Source organism: Megalobrama amblycephala, linkage group LG3 (genome assembly GCF_018812025.1).
Source record: "Megalobrama amblycephala isolate DHTTF-2021 linkage group LG3, ASM1881202v1, whole genome shotgun sequence".
Taxonomy (NCBI): domain Eukaryota; kingdom Metazoa; phylum Chordata; class Actinopteri; order Cypriniformes; family Xenocyprididae; genus Megalobrama; species Megalobrama amblycephala.
The window spans coordinates 8,981,173-9,003,978 of record NC_063046.1 but is presented as its reverse complement, the minus strand read 5'-3'; the positions used below and the strand labels follow the sequence as shown (position 1 = coordinate 9,003,978).

The following is a 22,806-nucleotide window of genomic DNA, read 5'->3' as shown; positions in this document are numbered from 1 at the left end:
ACATTATAAACGCTCAGCAATGCAGGTAAACCATGCAGGGGTTTTTTTTCAGTCAGTCCTGATGTCAAAACATGAATAGATGAACACTTTGAATAAATAAACAATGTTTATTTACATGCAAAATGAAAACGAAAAAACATCTATTGCTGTCAATCGGGTTTAATCAAGTTCAGGCTATAAACCTTTTCTGAAAAATTCCTAAAATCCAAATGAAAAAAAATCAAAAGGTGTTACAATTATCCCTCGCCTTCCCTAACATGTCACTGAAACACCATTATCAGTGTCAGAATCTGCTGGAAAACATGCTTTCATTTAAATTCAGCAATTGCCAGGGAATGCAGCGCTGCCTTTATTTCCTATTCCGCACGCTTCTTATCTGCCAGCTAAAACAAACACAATCTGGACAGAAGTGAAAGATGTTCTAAGCAGGAGAAATCACCGATGTGCCGCTGACAGAGCACAGCCACACAAAAGCAAACAAGAATACACGCTTCTAGATCCACACACACCCTGACACTGCCACAAGCTCAGTCCAGCACAGTATATCAGGTAGATTTAATGTTTCTGTTTACAGCAGTGGAGAGAGTGACACTTTACAAATGAGTCGCACTGCAGTTAATGTAATACAGCAGAGGCCCTGCTACTTTACTGACCATTGGGTTTACACAGCATCTTCAGGTCACTAATTTCCCCAAAGAGGTCCCTTTGACTGAGGGTGGGCTTCACGGCCCACCACTGAATGATGCCTAAAACCAGTTGAGAATCACTGGTTTTGTTTCAGTACCCAGATTTTACATATTACCTTCTTATGTAAATTATTTGTTTAAAAGACCTCAGAAAAACAGGCGAATCTCAACATAACACCAACTGTTACGTAACAGGTCAGGCAGTATTAACGTCTGGATGTGCACAGCTGAATCAACAGACTAGGTAAGCAAGCAAGAACAATAGCGAAAAATGGCAGATGGAGCAATAATAACTGACATGAACCATGATAACATGATATTTTTAGTGATATTTGTAAATTGTCTTTCTAAATGTTTCGTTAGCATGTTGCTAATGTACTGTTAAATGTGGTTAAAGTTACCATCATTTATTACTGTTTTCACGGAGATAAGAGCCGTCGCTATTTTCATTTTTAAGCACTTGCAGTCTGTATAATGCATAAACACATTCTTTATAAATCTCTCCAACAGTGTGTAATGTTAGCTTTAGCCATGGAGCACTATCAAACTCATTCAGAATCAAATGTAAACATCCAAATAAATACTATACTCACATGATCCGAAGCATGCATGCAGTATGCATGACGAACATCTTGTAAAGATCCATTTGAGGGTTATATTAGCTGTGTGAACTTTGTACTGTTTGATAGTCGAGAGCTGGGGGGGTGGGGCAGGGAGCGCGCGATTTAAAGGGGCCGCAGCCTGAATCGGTGCATAGTTAATGATGCCCCAAAATAGGCAGTTAAAATTTTTTTTTAAATCTATGGGGTATTTTGAGCTGAAACTTCACAGACACATTCAGGGGACACCTTAGACTTATATTACATCTTGTAAAAACTGGTTCTAGGGCACCTTTAAGTTTTTACACAGATATCCTTTAAATAGATATATATTTACACAGATATCCTTTAAATAGATATATATTTAAACAGATATCCTTTAACAATGCAAGAGATGAGCTCTCTGTAAAGTCTACTCCAGCACATCCCAAAAACTTTCAATGAATTTAAGGTCTGGACTCAGAGGTGCCGATTCATGTGTGAAAAATGATTCTTCATACTTCCTCCCAACCATTCTTTCCCAGTTTAAGCCTGATATATCTTGACATTGTCATCCTGGAAGATGTCTTTTCCTACATGGTTGTTTTAAGAAATAAAAAGCTACACACTCCATCAATAAGGGTTAGAAGAAATGTTGCCAAACATTTCACATGCTAAAAATTATGGCTGGGACAATACATCGATTCTCGATTCGCAATACAAAGAATCTGGAGCGATTCTGATATTTTCTGAATGTATCGCGATTCTCTCTCGAATCGATTCTAAGCTTATATTTTAACAGCAGATAGCACTATGTGCTTTAGAAACACCCATACTCTGCTTGCTTACAGTTCCTTTACACATAGCACTTAAACCTAAAAATCATTCCTAAAGTTCGAAAAGGTTGAAGCATTCTGAGCTGAGGTGGAAGTATATTTAACCACATGACTCAGCCGAACGCATGAGCACTCTCCAGCACTCTTCTTTGTGAGCATTTGAGTGTGCTGGTAAAAACTACCCTGGAGCTCCATCTGCCGTTAAAACTAAGCTCAGAATCGTTTCAAGAAAGAAAATATCAGAATCGATCCAGAATCATTGTATCGTGAATGATACTAGAAATAGCCCTAGAAACATAATAATTACTGCAGTAATGATCCGGACATAAACTGTTAAGCATTTGCCTATTTAAATCCAAACAGTGACATTTTTTGGCCGGGTAGTATATATGCCAAGTTCTGGCATGAAACTCTAGATGCCACAGGCTGATTGGTTGCTGTTGCATCAGTAGCCAATGAGCTGCGGCTCAACATTTAAATACCAGTAGTGTTGATGTTAGCAATATGCAGCGTCTGTGAATGTATTGGCAGTAGCAAGTCTCGCTACTTGCTCTGCAGCAGCGTAATAGATCTATTCCGCCAAGACCCAATACATCAACATCAACATAAATCAACCATCAACCAATACATAAATAATATTAATTCCCAATATTGTTAACAATAGTGTTCCCTTCTCATTTTTACTGCGAAATAAATTCGTCCCTTTCGTTTACATTCACATATCAGTAATCCTGACTAACTGAAAAAAAAGAACGTTTTGTTTGTTAATCAGACCTTTCTTGCTGGATGCAAAGAAATATAGAACTGAGTCCGGATGGCATTGTTGTGATCCAGAGGCAATGGATCAACAGTGTTTATACAGATGCACAACCTAAACCATGTGAATCATTCAAATATCAGTCAAAGGCTCTGTGCCCGTTTCACTTCAGCATGTGATGAAAAGCCTCTCTCAGGCTGTGCGCAAGTTCATGGCGGTTTCTCCATAATCTCCTCTCTAGTCTCTCCATTGTTCCCAACACCCATGCCTGGGCATGATTAATGACTTTGTTTAAATGATCTACAGCACAAGTACATAGAGCTTAATGGAAGAACATTTAATAAAGCATACTGTCTCAGCTGTGCTCTCCAGGCATTGATCGACACCTTTCTTTTTAATCTCAGCGACAGGTTTTGAGTAAAGAACCCTGAAAAGCCGAAAACCAAAAGTCTTACTATTACCTTGCCCTTCTATTCCAAGAATAAAGACCATTTATGAGTACAACCAATGAAATTATTTCAAATACTATAATAACAATTAGAGAAACCACATCTACAATACTTTTCAGCATGACTGCTTGAGTCAGTAAACATACTGTTTTACGCTTCACTGATTCTTTCCTGCCGTTCCTACACCCACATAACATCTGAATAAATGTAATTACTCTGAGACAGGTGTACAACATGCCTTATTTCTAATGGATCAAGTTGATGAAATTACAGCTGGACTCCATCTGTTGCTGATTTCAGGTTTCAATCCAGGATTTACATTTCTCATGTATAAATACAACATGCCTCACCTTTAGCACTAACGAGCTATGAATCATTCGTAGGTGCCTGGATGCTGATTTGCATTTTAAACGGAGGTAATGTAGCATTATGTGAGGCAGCACTTCTAAGGCTTCTAAGGCATATATTTTTCTAAATGAAGAACAGCTTTAATGACAACCAGTTGCATTTATATTTTATGACAAAATGAGTGGTGTTTGTCTGTACCAGTGCTAAAGTTTTATGGGTGGTTGCCAGACCACTGCTGTGTGGTTCCTAAGGTTCCTGACCGGTCAACATGTTGCTAGGGTGTTCTGGACACTTGCTATGCCAATGTACACCTAAAAATAAAGTTTTTGTTTTTTTTATTGGCATCAATGGTTCTATAAGGGAGGTCTGGCTTGATTCCAGCAGGGGTGTCTGTAAGAACACCAGAGTCCAGTAGTACAATTCAATTTGACCACATTATTAATCCATTGAAGCAGCTAGAGCAAAGCAGATGAGCAGGGAGTACCTAATGTGTGGTTTCTAGACAAGAACAGAAATACAAACACTTCAATCAAGATAAATCTTATTTAAATTACACAAGCAAAAGATACACAATCACATGGCTGCAGTGATTGGTTAATTAACAGAAGGAGTGTACAAATCAATAAGCAGCTATCTGAAGAAAAACTAGGCCTGAACAAATTAAATTGGGCATCTTGCTAAGGCAAACAAGGAAAAGAATTGTAAACAATGACAAAAATAAAAGAAACAATAATCTTTAATACAGGTTCCATAAAGAACCTTTAACATCCATTGAACATTTCCATTCCACATAAAATTCTTTAGATTATTAAAATATTCTTTAATTTAATGGTTCTTTAATGGAAAGTAATGGTTCAAATGATGGAACTATTCACTGTAAGGTTCTTTGGGAAACCAAAAATGGCATCGGTGTAAAAACTCCCTTATGGAATCTTTATTTTTAAGAGTGTAGGGTGTTCAGAATGCTCCACAGAGCAAAGTTCCTCTCTCAGTTTAAGTCTGTATATAGACGCAAATAGTGCTGGAGGAGTTATGTGATGAATTTCAATACTTAGGGTTAGAGATTTGTTCAAATATCTAAGGCTGTGTCCCAAATGCCGCACTGCATGTGCACTTTCGGTCTTGTGGACTTACTTGGCCACTGCATGTGCGTTACTGTGCGTTCACACCACCGCCGGCGAGAGCCTCAAAATTCGCTTTGGCTGCCCTGCCGTCGACACTGTACGGCAAGAGCGTCAAAGTAACGGTCAAACAATCGGAATGTAGAAGTCCTCAACTTGAAAGGATTCCAGGGAACGCAGAGAACAAATTGCTTAGTGGGAGAAAATAATGATAAATGTCATTAGGCTTAAATATATAGTGCATACTATATATTTATATAGTAGCCTAATAATATATATTTATATAGTAAATGTATAGGCATACAGCTATGCAATTTTAGACATAGCACGCAAACAATGTCAGACACCTTAATTTTTCCTATTTATGCCCCTGTACGCAAACAGGGACACACGTCATATATTATTGGGAAACCCGTCAAGGCAATTATCCAACTCTGTTTTGCTTGGGAACTAATGTTTGGTTGGAACCAAAGTTTACACAACTGCGTTCTCGAAGGACCTCTACATTCCGACTGGTTGCCGCGCCATAGCTCATTACCATAAAGTTGACCTGACTTCAACTCTTCTCGACGGCCACACCGTCCAAGGCGCGCCGTGCCGCTGCTCACCGCCAGCTCGCATTGAAAATGAATGACTCCCAGTCACTTTGATGCTCTCGGCAATGTGAACACACAGTTATGTCCACGAGAGCGTAGGGTGTCCCATGCATCATTTTAGGTTTCAGAAGGGTGCTAGCGAGTGCCCCCTTTGCGGCCAATATGCGCCCTCAATGCGCACTTCTGCTGAGCCCGCAAGTCTGCAAGCTATGCAGAGGACTTTACCCGGCAGTCAAAGCGGCATTACGTTACAAAAGTGCAGACTCGGAGGAAGACTGTGAGGGTTTAGGGTGCCATTTGGGATTGGGCCTAACCCTAAGTATTAACAGGCACGCGTTGGCCATTTTAAGTTCACAAGACCACAAATGCACATGGAGTGTGACATTTGGGACAGGGCCCTAGTGTTGGATAGTCCGATTCATTCTAGTGCGTCCTAAATGTTCCTCTGGATCATATGTATGTCCTGTCCTAAATGGTACACTTCGTGTGCACTTGCAGTCTTGTGGATTTCAATGTCCACCACATGTGCATGTCTGTTAAGGACCATGGGGTGTCCCATTTGTCATTTTAGTTTCAGAAGGGTGCTTGCGAGTACCCCCCTTTGCGGCCGATATGTATCCTGGATGCACACTTTTGCCAAACCCGTACTAAAGCGAGCTTCAAAGCAGCATTATGTCACAAAAGTGAGGAAGATCGTGAGGACTTAGGGTTCCATTTGGGACAGATCCTGGGTAAGAAAGCTTAATTCATTTAGTGAATCGATTCATCCGAAAAGTGCCATTTTGAAAAGTCTCATTCATTCTAGTGAATCAGTTTGTTCGGATGGTTCATGTAAATTAACAGTTTCACAAAAATGATTCACTGATTCGACTCCCTATACTATGTACTATATTTTCGATTCTGTAGTGACTCATTTACATTTGGGAATGACTCATTAAAAATAATGGAATTTTGTTGCACATAGTAGGCTTATATTGTTGGACAGTTATATATTTTTATTTATAAAACAATTTAAAAACTTGACAAGATAAATACTTCAACTTATGATTGGGTTGTAGTTTTGGCAAAATTTACTTTTTGAAGACACTGGAAGGTATTGCAAAAAAGGCTTGAGAACTGGAAATGATTGAAATCTGTATTGACTTCTTTGCTCACTTTAGACTTAAAAGTATTGAAATACTGAGCTCACTGATCAATTTGTCTGACTTCCTTAGGAAAAGGTGTTCGATTGAGGTAAATTCACGATAACGTTTCACCTCTAGTACATACACAGGGCAATTAAACTGTCCCCATTTAGCGTTGACCTTTAAAAATGTGCAAATGTCATTTCCCCCATTCAATACACCTATCAGCAATGCCTTTCAACATTCTTGACATCTTCCTATACTGTGATTTTATCACTTAGAAAAATGTGTTTGTGGAACATATGTAGATTAGACACAGAAATGAGCTCTCTTCTTAAAAGAAAACACAAATAACATTGTTAGCACCATCATTTAACAGTTAGTTCACACCAAAAAGACAATTATGTTGTCCTTACTCACCATTATGTCATTTCAATCCCATATGACTTTGAATGCTTTATTGTATTGGGGAAAAAATACTTTCTCCTTTTGTGTTGCATGGAAGAAATGAAATAAAGGCAAAACATGAACTATTCCTTATTCCAAACATGTTCATTCCAAAACATCTCTGACCAGCAACAGAGCAATTACACATTCTTAAAGGAGATCTCCTCCACATTAAGTATTTCTGATCCAAAGTGCTGCTGGAATATTATCGAAGCTAATGTGCATAAGACTTAACTTTCCCAAACTAACTGTGTCTAGGCAGGCATGCATTTAGGCCATGTATCAACGTGCCTCAGATTAACTGTGTGCAATGCATCGCAGCTTCATGATCCATGTCCAGACCTGGCAATCTAAATATAGGCACAACAAAAACCCTTCTGTGCTGTATCTACATTCTGCACATCTCTACCCTCATCCACTCCTGAGCTTTAGCCAAAATGAAAATGAGCATAATTAGGTCCCATGAGGCAGAGAGCATTAGACAGAGCAGCAATAATGGTACGGACGCCAATAACTTCCTGGTTTCGGGATGCCAAAGTCACTTGCCATGCCAAAGGCTGCAGAGAGCACTTGTTTGGAAAACCTGCACGAGATGACTTCCTTAACACAGAACAATGGGCAATTTCAGGGGAAAACAAATTTTGCTCTCTGGTGGAGAGAATATATCAAGAAAACACAGCGATGGTGTGTTCGGCTGCCTACTGAGTTAAAAAGAAGACATTTTACACATTATAAATATTACATCTGCTATTATGTTTTTTTGCATGCTGCTGAGAGCATATACACAGTACACTACCATTCAAATGTTTGGGGATGGTAATATGTTTAAGTTTTTGAAAGAAGTCTCTCAAGGCTGCAGTTATTTGATCACAACAACAATATTGTGAAATATTATCACTGTCAGGGAGATAATATTTTATAATATTCTGTTTAAGATTTGAATTGGTTTATCATTTTTTTTCTTTTGTTCTCATTTCTAGTTAACCTCCTAGGTTACTTATTGTGTAATTAGTCATGTCAGCTGTGTCTCGTTTCTTTTTTGATTAGTTCACTGTGTATTTAAGGCCTGCGTTTGGTTCAGTTGCCGTTATTGTTGCATTTTACATGGTGTTCATTTTGAAAACTACTGCAATTAGATCCTGTTTCAACATCATTTGCAACCGACTGTGACGATCACAAATTAAAAGAAAGGTTTTCTATTTTAATATATTTCAAAAAGTAATTTATTCCTGTGATATTTGGATTTGAAATTTGGATTTGTCTAAGCAAGTTTTATTTACTCTTATAAAAGAAGTTCCCATTGACCCACATTATACGGCTGACAGATGGCAGCGGTTGGAGTTAAAAATCATCATTTGTGTTCTACTGAAGAAACAAAGTCACCTACATCTTGGATGACCTGGGGGTAAGCAGATAAACATCAAATTTTCATTTTTGGGTGAACTATCCCTTTAAGGCAGTTCTGAAGGCAAAAGGGGTCCAACCTGGTTCTAGCAAGGTGTACCTAAAGTGGCCAGTGAGTGTTTTGCAAGAAGGCTGTGGCTTGGCAAGGCAATGTGAGGAAGAAGTTGACAGGACAGAAAGTCATTGGGAAGCACAGAGTGTGACATGGGAGACAGTGGCATTGAGCACAGCAGAAAGCAGACAGAAACAGAGACAGAACCTGTTTCTACAGTCTTTGAACAGATAGGTGAGGCTGTCTGTGATGCCAACAAGATTACAGTCACAAACTGAACTCAAAGAGTTATTGTTTAGGAGTAAATGAGTTCTCTAGGTTTCATTGACATGTATTGTCTAGCATGTTAAGTATCTGTTTTTAAAGGTGCCCTAGAATCAAAAATTGAATTTACCTTGGCATAGTTGAATAACAAGAGTTCAGTACATGGAAAAGACATACATTGAGTTTCAAACTCCATTGTTTCCTCCTTCTTACATAAATCTCATTTGTTTAAAAGACAGGCGAATCTCAACATAACACCGACTGTTACGTAACAGTTGGGATCATTAATATGTACGCCCCAAATATTTGCATATGCCAGCTCATGTTCAAGGCATTACACAAGGGCAGGCAGTATTAACGTCTGGATCTGTGCACAGCTGAATCATCAGACTAGGTAAGCAAGCAAGGAAAATAGCGAAAAATGGCAGATGGAGCGATAATAACTGACATGATTCATGATATCATGATATTTTTAGTGATATTTGTACACTGTCTTTCTAAATGTTTCGTTAGCATGTTGCTAATGTACTGTTAAATGTGGTTAAAGTTACCATCGTTTATTACTGTATTCACGGAGACAAGAGAGTCGTCGCTATTTTCATTTTTAAACACTTGCAGTCTGTATTCATAAACATTCATAAACACAACTTCATTCTTTTTAAATCTCTCCAACAGTGTGTAATGTTAGCTTTAGCCTCGCAGCATAGCCTCAAACTCATTCAGAATCAAATGTGAACATCCAAATAAATACTATACTTACATGATCCGACGCATGCATGCAGCATGCATGACGAACATTTTGTAAAGATCCATTTGAGGGATCGATTATATTAGCTGTGTGAACTTTGTTTATGCACTGTTTTATAGCCGAGAGCTCGGGGGGCAGGGAGCGCGCGATTTAAAGGGGCTGCAGCCTGAATCGGTGCATAGTTAATGATGCCCCAAAATAGGCAGTTAAAAAAATGTATTTAAAAAAATCTAAGGGGTATTTTGAGCTGAAACTTCACAGACACATTCAAGGCACACCTTAGACTTATATTACATCTTGTGACAGAATGTTCTAGGGCACCTTTAAGTCTGTGACTAAAAAGTGTCTGTGTGTGTGCGTGTGTGTTGGGGTGGTGGTGGAGGTGGGGGGTGGGGGAGGGTAATATGTATAATGAGGATTGCCTTATTGCACTGAATTACATTACTAATATTGCTTCATGTTTCACCAGATCCAATCCTCAATAGAGGACCCAAACAATTTCCTAGGGACCCTACAGCCTGGAAGTCATAACATACAAATCTAGGCACTAGTACAAAGCTTTAATTGTAAAAACATGTCCAGATAATTGAACATAGAGTACAAGCATGAGCACACACTGTACTTTTTTATATAATAAAAGGCTTTAAAAAATGAAATTTCTGTTATCATTTACTCATCCTCATGTCGTTCTAAACCTGTATGACTTTCTTCTGAGGGAGATCTAAAATAATAAAAAAGTGTTGTGTAGGGAAGGCATAAGTCTAAACCATGATTTTAAAGTAATTTTTTTAGTGTTATATAATGATTTGTTAAAATATTACATGTAAATACTGCATTGCTTTAACCTTACCACCACTGCTGCAGTCTTTATTGGGTGTCATTAGATTTTCACTGGCCACCCACCATGTTAATAATATAAAAAAAAAAAAAAAATAAAAAAACATTCTGGAATAACTGCTGTCAATGGCTTGTTGTTGATTTCATTGTGCAAAACTTCAGCAGCAGGGTACTGGGAGCAGGTATGTCTTTCACCAAGCCTTCTAGTACTTTATCACGTAGAGCTTCTCTTGTCTTAAGTTGATCAATACATGGCATATCCCCTGATGAGTAGCCCATTGTTGTATGAGAAGCTTTTAAATAAAATACTGGATCACTGTTCTCTTTTGTACTGGCAAGAAGCCCAAAATGACATACAGCACGCAAATCTGGGAGACTTTGGGCTGTGAAAATAAAGTGTTTAAAGCACACATCCCATCTGGGGTCCTAGTACATACATGCTGTTGATCATAATTTGCAATCCACCGGCTGGGACAGCAAACATAGTGTGTGTGCATGCACAAGTGAACACTGACTTCCTCTAGTTCCCCACGCTTACAACAAGTGTTAACTAACTATATTCTGATTCAAATGAAGTAAGGACGGATATTCACTGTGAGAAATTTTGCAGCCCAACTGTGAAGTAGTGGTTGGGAAGTGTTGCATTTCCATTGTGGTCGCTGTGGGACACATAAAAGCAGCTTTCTGCAAGCTTTTCTTTTTTTATTATTATTCCTGCTTACACTGAACCTTTTCAGCTGGCAAACACATACAAAGCTACTGCAATCAACAGCTGAATTACTTATTTCAAAGGTTTTCTTATACACACACACACACACACACACACACACACACACACATGTAATCTGGATTACATAATCAGATTCCAAAATTAACTACTTGTAATTAGATTATATTACGTTTTGAAATACATACTAATAATAATTTACTTTTTTACTGATTACAGATTGAACAGATTCTCAGTTATGGCAGTAAATTATTCATAATTCTTTTTCTTTTTTTATCTTTTAAATTTTCCTACTGCTTGTATACATTCAGAAGCTCTTCCAGGTTTGTGGAATCGCACAAACAGACCAGTCACCAGTCATGTGACTATCACTGAAAACTGAGACCATTTGATCACTGGATTTACAGAAATCATTTCACTTTTAACAAGTGTTCTAAATGTTGCAACACTGCATATCTAATCAGCTCCTGACAAACATTATTATTTGAATTATTACTCATTTAACCATGTATTGATGTCTCTGGAAAGCTTTTGTCTTTCAAACACGTTCAAATGTGCAAATTCACGTCATTTCATATTTACATGCAATGCAGGGATTCTCCAACTTTTTGTCATCTGAACCTCTAATATATTTACCTGAAATACCCCCTGAGATTTTAAGTTAAGTTATATAATAATAATAATAATAATAATAATAAATTACATTCATTGTTCTCTGATTCTGACTCTGTTAATGATCACATGACATGCAGTTAAATAATTTTTTTTTTTAATCTTTTCTAGTTGGTGTTTTTTCATTTGATTTAATTACTTAAAGGTGCCCTAGAATTAAAAATTGAATTTATATTGGCATAGTTAAATAACAAGAGTTCAGTACATGGAAAAGACATACAGTGAGTTTCAAACTCCATTGTTTCCTCCTTCTTACATAAATCTCATTTGTTTAAAAGACCTCCGGAAAACAGGTGAATCTCAACATAACACTGACTGTTACGTAACAGTCGGGGTGTACGCCCCAATATTTGCATATGCCAGCCCACGATTGAGGCATTATCATTATGTAAGGCATTACACAAGGGCAGGACGTCTGGATGTGCACTGCTGGATAATCAGACTAGGTAAGCAAGCAAGGAAAACAGCGAAAAATGGCAGATGGAGCAATAATAACTGACATGATCCATGATAACATGATATTTTTAGTGATATTTGTGAATTGTCTTTCTAAATGTTTCGTTAGCATGTTGCTAATGTACTGTTAAATGTGGTTAAAGTTACCATCGTTTCTTACTGTATTCACGGAGACAAGAGCCGTCATTATTTTCATTATTAAACACTTGCAGTCTGTATAATTCATAAACACAACTTCATTCTTTATAAATCTCTCCAACAGTGTGTAATGTTAGCTTTAGCCTCGCAGCATAGCCTCAAACTCATTCAATATCAAATGTAAACACCCAAATAAATACAATACTCACATAATCCGACGCATGCATTCAGTATGCATGATGAACACTTTGTAAAGATCCATTTTGAGGGTTATATTAGCTGTGTGAACTTTGTTTATGCTGTGATAGAGTCGAGAGCTCGGGAGGGGGCGGAGAGCGCGCGATTTAAAGGGGCCGCAACCTGAAATCGGCTCGTTTCTAATTATGCCCCAAAATAGGCAGTTAAAAAATTTAATTAAAAAAAATCTATGGGGTATTTTGAGCTGAAACTTCACAGACACATTCAGGGGACACCTTAGACTTATATTACATCTTTAAAAAAAAAGTTCTAGGGCACCTTTAATAGCTTTTCATTAAACTCATAAACCCCTACAGTTCCTTCATGAACCCCAGTCTGGGAAACCTTTACGTAATGCAATATTTAATGCACTTCATGTTGTTGATAACAAAGGATAGAATATATTTTCTTTCTCTTTGTATTTTTATATCAGTATGGTACAAGAAGATTATCCTATTCAAATCAATGTGATAAATGAGTTAGATCAAAAGTCATCTAAAAGTAATCAAAAAGTAGTCAGATTACATTACCTTAAATATGTAATGTAATGGATTATGTTACTAACTTTTAACAGTTTATAAAATGGTTAATTCCAGTCCTTGATTCTGATTCGTCAATAGCTGTATACTTATACTCTATATACTTCTTGATTTTCACGGTCAGGGACTAGTTTTTTCAGTGGAAGGAACGCTTTTAGTGATTTTACTTCATGAATGTTACATTGATACATATGTTTTAATATTTGTATTGTGTGGTAACTGTTTTATAAAAGCAATAATCTCTGTGAAGCCGTGGTTTACAGAGAATTTATAACAGCTAAGGGGCGTTGTTAGGCACGACGCGGAGCGACATGGCTTCTTGGGGCTTATTGCTTTATTTTGTCATGTAATTTGGAATCAGTAACCGACTACAATTTGTATGTAATCTAGATAAAAAGAGTAAAATTAATTATTTAAAATGTAAATATATAGCCTATATAATTTAATTACATTAGAATATTATAGAATATATATATATACATTGATTTTTTCATACTTTTTAATTGGACTATCCCAATAATTCTGCACTATTTTATGCTTGTTATTCATTATGTTTATGCTTATTAGAGTAGCGCAGTGATACATCAAACCATCTGTGAGTCTCCTGTGCACTTTGTGTGAGGAGAGCTATTTGTAAAAGTTGCTTTTCAAATTATTTACTTACAGTGTTCCATTATAGTTAGGATGCTGCCTTAAAAGTTTGCAGTGAGCAGGTTTAGAAACCTGTCAATACGAATACAGATGCATAACTGAAATAAGGAATCTAAGAACGGTGCTTGAGGCTGGATTATAACGAAATAATTTTATATAAAATCAAACACAGTGACAGCAGTCTTTTCATGTAATATATGTCAAATCAGATTCTGAGACACTTTCATACATCTCTTTTTCACATATTCCAAGCCCTTGGAGAATCTCACACATGACAAGAACTGTACACACTTTTAATAGGATAGGACATTTTCCATTTAAAATCTTTCTGCTGTATTTCAATTTCAATCTCCATATCTACTCGACTCATAGTCTAGGGAAAAAAGGAAAAGCGTGAATGTCTGACAGATTCCATTTCACGATATTATATAAACCTATACATCTAAGGTTCTGCCGAAGTGCAGCTGAAATCTGTTCAAGCATGTTATGCAGCAGGTAGGATCAGGATGCTTTCTGTAATATACAGTCTTGTGGACCGCATCCAAAACTTTGCAGACTAGGTCTTTACCCTATTAGCTTAAAACGCAATCATTACTCGCATAGTGTGCACAAATTAAGCTTTCAAAGAGAGAAAATATTAATTAAATTGGATCTAAAAATAGTTGTGTTGGTAAGGAATTTGTGGCATGTAGGATTTTATGTGACCTAGAAAAGGAGGATCAAAGGAATTTTGTTCATGGATTCAAAGTGTTCAATATTTCATGGTGGAATAATGTCGCCTTGAAAGTAGTCTTGAGGTGGCAGACAAAATCTGTGGAGTGTCAAAAAGAGTGGCATTGTGGCATCGCGCTGCTGTCATTCTGGTGCTGCTGCGATTATGTAGCTTTGTTTTTTACTGCCTTGAGAAACAGACACCAACTTTAAAAATCACAAAAGTGAGAAGAAGTGTGATTCCCTTTTTCTTCCTACAGCTACTACAGCTACCAGATGATTATTTCATGATGTGATCTATTTAATGAGATATTTTGCTCATTTAATTTGAAATGTCGCATCTTTTTCACTCTCTGTAGTATAAAAATATCCTGTAAGTTTCAGAACTCTTTCCCGTTAGCCCAAAAACACCTTTTATTGAAAGATTCATTTCAGTTTTTGTCTCAGTATGACATTAAAAATGTTACGAAAGATCGCCTCTGCAGAAGATCAACGCCTACTTCTACACCGTTAGGTGTGTTCGACATCAGCTGCGGCTGGATGTAACCGGTCAGCGAGAGTTGCTGCTTGCAGTTGGGGGGGAGCTAACATTATGACCACCTTCCTAATATTGTGTTGGTTCCCCTTTTGGAGCCAAAACAGCCCTGACCCGTCGAGGCACGGACTCCTCTAGACCCCTGAAGGTGTGCTGTGGTATCTGACACCAAGATGTTAGCAGCAGATCCTTTAAGTCCTGTAAGTTGTGAGGTGGAGCCTCCATGGATCGGACTTGTTTGTTCAGCACATCCCACAGATGCTCGATTGGATTGAGATCTGGGGAATTTGGAGGCCAAGTCAACACCTCAAACTTGTTGCTGTGCTCCTCATACCATTCCTGAACCAGTATTGCTTTGTGGCAGGAGCATTATCCTGCTGAAAGAGGCCACAGCCACCAGGGAATACCGTTTCCATGAAAGGGTGTACATGGTCCGCAACATTGCTTAGGTAGGTGGTACGTGTCAAAGTAACATCCACATGGATGGCAGGACCCAAGGTTTCCCAGCAGAACATCGCCCAAAGCATCACACTGCCTCCGCCGGCTTGCTTTCTTCCCATAGTGCATCCTGGTGCCATGTGTTACCCAGGTAAGCGACTCACCCGGCCATCCAGGCCACCTTCTTCCATTGCTCTGTGGTCCAGTTCTGATGCTCACGTGTCCACTGTTGGCTCTTTCGGCGGTGGACAGGGGTCAGCATGGGCACCCTGACTGGTCTGCAGCTATGCAGCTCCATACGCAACAAACTGAGATGCACTGTGTATTCTGACACCTTTCTATCAGAACCAGCATTAACTTCTTGAGCAATCTGAGCTTCAGTAGCTCGTCTGTTGGATCGGACCACACGGGCCTTCGCTCCCCACGTGCATCAATGAGCCTCGGCCGCCCATGACCCTGTCACCGGTTCACCACTGTTCCTTCCTTGGAGCACTTTTGATAGATACTGACCACTGCAGACCTGGAACACCCCACAAGAGCTGCAGTTTTGGAGATGCTCTGACCCAGTCGTCTAGCCATCACAATTTGGTCCTTGTCAAACTCGCTCAAATCCTTACGCTTGCCCATTTTTCCTGCTTCTAACACATCAACTTTGAGGACAAAATGTTCACTTGCTGCCTAATATATCCCACCCACTAACAGGTGCCGTGATGAAGAGATAATCAGTGTTATTCACTTCACCTGTCAGTGCTCATAATGTTATGCCTGATTGTTATAAGCATATACTATTTAAATACCAATGTAGTGGGGTCTACGTTTTTTATCAGTTTTATTTTGATAAACATGACACAATATAACATCGCAACTAGATGAAAAGAGCTTTTAGTGTTATAAAAATACAGATTTGTGAGCATTAGTGGAACTGAAGTTTTCAGAATAAACACGAAACACACGTGATCGTTGTCATGCAGCGAATCTGACTAAGAGTGAAACAGCTGTGTCGTCATCAGAGCTCACGCAGCCGCTCTTGAGAATCTGCTCTCGAATCGCATGTCATCGAGGCTGTCTCAAGTCAGACAAAATTTCTAACCTGCTTCAAGTCAAACGCCGATCGGTCTGCGCAGCGCTGCATGAAGTCGAACACACCTATTGCCTCTTTAGCCCCGCCCCCAATTCACATCATGAAGTAGTAAATACGTGACAGACGCAAACACAGGATTACGCCAGCAACAAAACCATAGAGACGCCTCTGAGGATTACAAATGCTAAATTGCGGAAAAACACAGTCTTTGCATTGCCATCCTTGTGATCCTAACATGTCAAAACAATTCCACATGTGTAGTGGGGACGCTGAAATTGATTTTAATATGCAAAACTGTTACCCAATCATAGCAGCGGCCTTTTACTTCCAAGATTTGAATACGGCACACCTAACAAAATGGAGTGTTTCAGTGAGCGAGGAAAAAAATGACCTATTCTAAATTACGATGTTTTTTGATGTAAAAATCTTCAATCTTTAATTTTCAAAACTAATGGCAGGTAAAATCGTGATATGTTTTGCCTTAAGTAATTAAATTTAACCTGGCTAAATTTGAACAGAAGATCAAGATTTAGTTTCTTTGTGCTTCTCTATATCCATATCATACAACATAATTATGCATTACACACTGCAGCTCCCTCAGATGAACTTTAGCTATCTGAAGGCTCTCTAATTATAAAGAATAGTGCTCGTTTTGACCTAGAAACCTCACCATTAACACACAGACAGAGCTTGACATGGGCCATTTCCAATTAAAGAAGCAGCAGGGTAAATCAACGCTTTATTGCATTACATTGTGGGATACATTTACTGATTGTAGTGAAAAAGCTGACTTCAAACAGAACTATAAGCTCTGTTCAAAAACAAATCCTCACTGTTTCTGTAGAGCACTAATGCATTCTCCTCATCTCCTAAACTCTTTCCCATCACCCATTTAGTAAGAATAGACTAGGAAGGAGAAAGGAGCTCAAACTTATTCATTCATTTTCATTCATTTGGAATATGTGATTGTACATGTATTATCACTTTTTAAACAAGGAGCCGTGACCCTTTTAGTAGTCGAGTAAAAATTGGTACAGGCAAATTTCAGGCAGTCACATTTCACTGTAATATTAAAAGAAAAAGGAAAATAAATTATATTTTGCATTAAGCAAATGAAGCCAGTTTTTATTACCGTTAAGATTTTTTGCAGTGTGTCATTTTTTCATTATTTTCATGAGATTTGAGCACATTTCCCTCAAAATTATCATTACCATTATGCATCTGGATGTTTTACTTTTGAAGGTTTTTTGTTGTTGTAATTATCATTATTCTCAGCGGAAATTTTCATTAGCTTCTCATTACTGTAATGTTACTGCTGTAGTTTACTTTGTAATTGTTTTTACCATATTGTGTATATATATATATATATATATATATATATATATATATATATATATATTTTCTCACAATTCTGTATACTAATATATAATATATATTATTCCTGATTTGACATTTAATCACTATTATTAATAACTATTATTTTATACACTATGAATTTCTTTGTAAATCCCAAGACTTTTATCAAAATCTTTGATAGATTGTTGTGAAATATTGAAGAAAACTGCCATCCAGCTTCTGACTACCAACAATTCTGCTGTTTCTCTCTCTATACAGTATGTCTAACACGACTATCGTTTGTCTCCATGATTCATCATAAGCTAATTAAAATACAATCACCTTAGAAACAAACTTCAAAAGCTCGAACAGCTCAACCCGAGCCTCATTTCCAGATCTCAAGCACTTCCTTTTTGAACCTCCTTTGCTCCCACAGGTTATCAATGCGTCTTTTGATTGTTGCCTCAGAAGGTGCTTCATTTATATTCCTCAGTAAAAGTGGGGCCCCCGCAGATGGCTCAGAGTAGCCCGCTTACACTGATCTACGATCAGCTTCCCCAACAAAAATCACTATTATAGCCATTAAGACAAACAAAATTTGAGCACAAATTAGCTTTAAAGGACAACTTCAACCAATACTGCATGGGCTAGACAGGGTCAGTGCCATTCTATAGTTACGGTTCTTCGCATTAAAGAGCCAAACCCTGACGTTCTTCTTAATTCTCAAATGGCAGTCCTGACCTACTTAACGCAAAAAAAAAAAAAAAGGTCTCATAAAAACTTGATGATGTGCTTGTAAGTCATATGATAAGTTTCAAATGCTATTGCAAGAACATCACAAAAGACACAAAAGTGTCCTGTTTTGAAATAAAACTGAATATATATATATATATATATATAGCTATAAAAGGTACATTAGGTAACTTGCAATAGTTGCATTAGAAATATGTTGATTATTATATATAGCCAAAAAATTTTAAATGTTAAGGTTTTTTTAAATAATTTTGAAAGAATTCTTCTGCTCTTCTCTCTTCTTCTTGATCATGAATACAGTAAAAACAGAACTCTTTAAAAGAACATATATTCACATAGTTTAAAAGAACTCTTTTCTACTTCAACTCTTTAGTAATATTATACACTACTGTTTTTGGGGTCTGTAATTTTTTTTTTTTTTGGGGGGGGGTATATTAATTATTAATTTATTAATTTATAATTAAAATTATATAATACTTTTATTCAGCAAGGATGCATTAAATTGATCAAAAGTGACAGTAAAGACATTTATAATGTTACAAAAGATTCAATTTCAAATAAATGCTGCTCTTTTAAACTTTCTATTCATCAAATAATCCTTAAAAAAAAAAATGTTTTCAACATTGATAATAATCCAAAATGTTTCTTGAGTATCAAATCATCATATTAGAATGATTTCTGAAGGATCATGTGACACTGAAGACTGGAGTAATGATGCTGAAAATTCAGCTTTGGTCACAGAAATAAATTACATTTTAACATATATTCACAGAGTAAAATAGTTCCTTTAAATGGTAATAATATTTCACAATATTACTGTTTTTTACTGTATTTTTAATTAAATAAATGAAGCCTTGGTGAGCAGAAGAGACTTCTTTCAAAAACATTAAAAATACTAAATACATAAATTTAACTTCAATGATAAAACATTTTGGTTCACAAACCTCAGTGAGAAAGACACACCTGCTCTTATACAGAATTCCACACTTGCAGAACAGACACTTTGATTGAAAAACTGAAACTTTGAAGGATCCCCTCCATTTTCTGAGCAAGCGACTAAATAAATCATGTCTTCACTGGAAAAAAACACTCTCATGTATCACAGTACAGCCAGCCATGAAAAGGACAAACAGACAGACAGCAAAATAGACCGGCAGCAAGAGAAACAGATAGCCATCTCTCTCATGTTCTATATGAATATAGAAGTTTTATAACACATCAAGGCTGTAAATTTAATCATCCAGCAGATTGTAGGAGCTGTCCAGAGTGCTGAATGAAAGAAATCTCTGTAACCTGTTGGTGCACTGCTGTTCACTTCAAACCAGTCATTACTAGTGTTATATTATCACTACAATCACTTCTATAATATACATGTCACGACAACGGATTTATGTTTAGACCTGAATATTAATGTGTACCCACAAACAATCCATTTCAGAGTGGACAATAGGCTACTATTTCCAATGTCTAAGGCAGTCATATCGTTCAAACCGAACGTTTCCTAAAGAGGTTTCATTCAATAATATGAAAAACAGACTTGGCTGCATTGATTAAATCAACGAGAAAGCAAACAGGTTCTTACATGCTATGATTATTAATGAATGCAGAAGCACGACATAAAATTGGCACCAGCAAAACAGCAATAGCATCATCGAATTCATAATGTTTGATATTAAAACGCTCTTAAATTAGCTCGTAAAACCTTTAAAGAAAAAATAAATGGAGATGGCGAATCTTTAAATAATCGAATTAGTTTTCAAATAAACATAATGCAAAATAAAAGTTGATATTATAATGCATATTTCATATGGAAGCCAAGTTTGACTCCTATGTGAGGAAGTCGCGGTGAAATATATATTTCTATCATTTTGCGCAGTAGGAGAGGGACGCACAGAAACCCACTTACATGGACGTGATGTTCCTGAAGAGCTCTTCAATGTCATTATTGTTACTGCCATTGCCCGCCGGATCTTGTAGAGCAAGTAAAGGGAAGAAATTTCCACTGTCGGACTTATTGCAATAGATCTCAGTGGGCGAACAGCTGCATGTTGGTGGACAATCGAGCATGGAGCTCCAATAACCCTGGAAGATGCTTGAAAGAAAGAAAAGCCTCCAGGTGAACGCTGGAACCGCTGAACAGAACCATACATCCATGACTTTTGGGTCCGAAACGACTCGACGTCTTCCAGGGCTGGTTAGGATGGTGATGGTTGAGATCGCTGATGAAGATATGAGTGTTAAATGTCTAGATGCGTTTGCTACATAAGAGTGCGCGCGCCTGGGAACATCATATGAGGCTGGGCTCGTGATCTGATCGCCTTATCAAAAGAACGAGAGCAAATGCCACAACTCGCCTCGACTTTCCGTTCCACAGTCCATCATAGAGATGCTCTCAGTGGCCAAGCTGGAGGAAAGTACTGCTGAGAGCGGCGATGCTCCGGATGACGAGTATAAAGTCCCACCTACTGGACAGAATTAAGACTGACACCTGCAAGAGGAGGAGGAGGAGGATTCAGATTCTCATCCAACAAAGGCTTTTATGTAAGACTTTTGCGCAGTGGGGGGATAACAAAAATAATAATAATAATAATAATAATAATAAAAGGATTTATTCATTCATATAAAACTATTTATTTCATTAGTGATGGGTTTTGTTTCCCCCATATTGCCGTTGTTTTTCTGTCGCTGACTTCTTTTTTTTTTTTTTAGTAAACTGATTTGTGAGAAGTTCGGGGCTAGTTGTCACATGAGGACGTTGTCATAAGATCCAATAACACAAATGCTTGTTTTCTTTAGAGGGGATTTTGTAGCCTATTTTGGTTTCAAACAACTCCAAACGTAAATTTAAATATCAACAATATTTCATATAACCCATAAAACCACCCTGACATACATTCAACCTTGATTTTGAATGGAAATGGAAAAGGGTTTTTCATAAATGTCATTATGTTGTGTTTAATATGTTGTACAAAAAGACGAATTAAAATATTTGTTAAAGTTCACTCAGTACTAGCAAAGACTACAGAATAACACAAGACGTGTCACTCGTATTGTTTTGAATGGGAGAAAGTGCAACGCGCAATATGGAGGAATAAGTCCCGCCCTCTAAATAAGAGCCAATCGCCGATTGGTAAAGTTATCGCGTCACTGCAGCGGCCTTTAGAAGCTCCGGTTTCTATAGAAACAGTCAGACGCGCGCCTCCGAAATGAAGCTGAAGAGACACGCATTTAGGACTGATTAGCTTGATCCAGCCTGAATAATACCGTTTTTTGTCATGATTCGAGCGTTTAGAAACAAAATTTATGAGACAATTGTTGTCAGATGTCATTGGTGATTTCAAATATGAAATTTAATCGAAAGCTTGGTGAACAGCTTCGGAGAATTTGATGTTTCCCCATTCAAAGAAATAGGAGCTGCACTTGAATGCCCGAGAGGCGTTTCAAAGATGGCCGCCGAGTGAAATGACTTGTCTTAAAGGGACTTTGGTAATAGCCTACCAAAGTCCCCTTCGAGGAAAGTCTGTGCACTCAGCGGCCATTTTTGCAACGCCTCCGGGCAGCTATTTCGGTCATCCAAGACCAAGTCCATTTGAATGGGGAAATCCTGAAATCTCAAAAACTGCTTGGCGAACTTACAATTAAATCGAACTTTCCCATAAATGTTGTTTGTTATGCTCAAATAGCGTTTAAAAAATGTATTTTTCAGGCTAGATGAGCCAGCGCGCATGTGCAGTCATAAGCGCGAGTCTCAGGTTTCTATGGGAACCCGGGGCTTCTAACGGCAGCTGCAGTGATGTAATGACTTTACTAATCAGCGATTGGCTCTTTTACTTAGAAGGTAATGCCTTCGAGCATTTGTGGGTAAAACGTATATAAATTTTTATTTCTTTTAGAAAATGACCAATCGTTTCACTAGATAATACCCTTATTCATCGTCTGGGATCATGTAGAGCTCTTTGAAGCTGCACTGAAACTGCAATTTGGACCTTCAACCCATTGCACCCCAGTGAAGTCCACTATATGGAGAAAAATCCTGGAATGTTTTCCTCAAAAACCTTCATTTCTTTTCAAATGAAGAAAGAAAGACATAAACATATTGGATGACATGGGGGTGAGTAAATTATCAGGAAATTTTTATTCTGAAGTGAACTAATCCTTTAAGACCATGTGTATTTTTTAACATTATGACATTGTCATTCCATTGCAAGTGCTTGTTTTTGTAAATTGAGAGTGCAAATTATTGTCTGTAGTCATTGACAGCATGCCACATATAGAGTTGAACTTTA

The 22,806-nt window shown here is 37.6% G+C and overlaps 1 protein-coding gene across 2 annotated transcripts in view; it reads right to left on the bottom strand.

Moving 5' to 3' along the window:
- ntrk3b (neurotrophic tyrosine kinase, receptor, type 3b) overlaps positions 1–21,134 on the bottom strand; it is a 153,839-nt gene extending 132,705 nt beyond the window's left edge. The window contains exon 1 of one of the 2 annotated variants that reach the window (XM_048183729.1): positions 20,427–21,134. In XM_048183729.1, coding sequence (XP_048039686.1) covers positions 20,427–20,674 — 248 coding nt within the window. In that variant the 5' untranslated portion in view covers positions 20,675–21,134. The remainder of the gene's footprint in view (positions 1–20,426) is intronic. The other variant, XM_048183730.1, reaches the window with a different exon arrangement.
- Between the last annotated feature and the right edge of the window lie 1,672 nt (positions 21,135–22,806).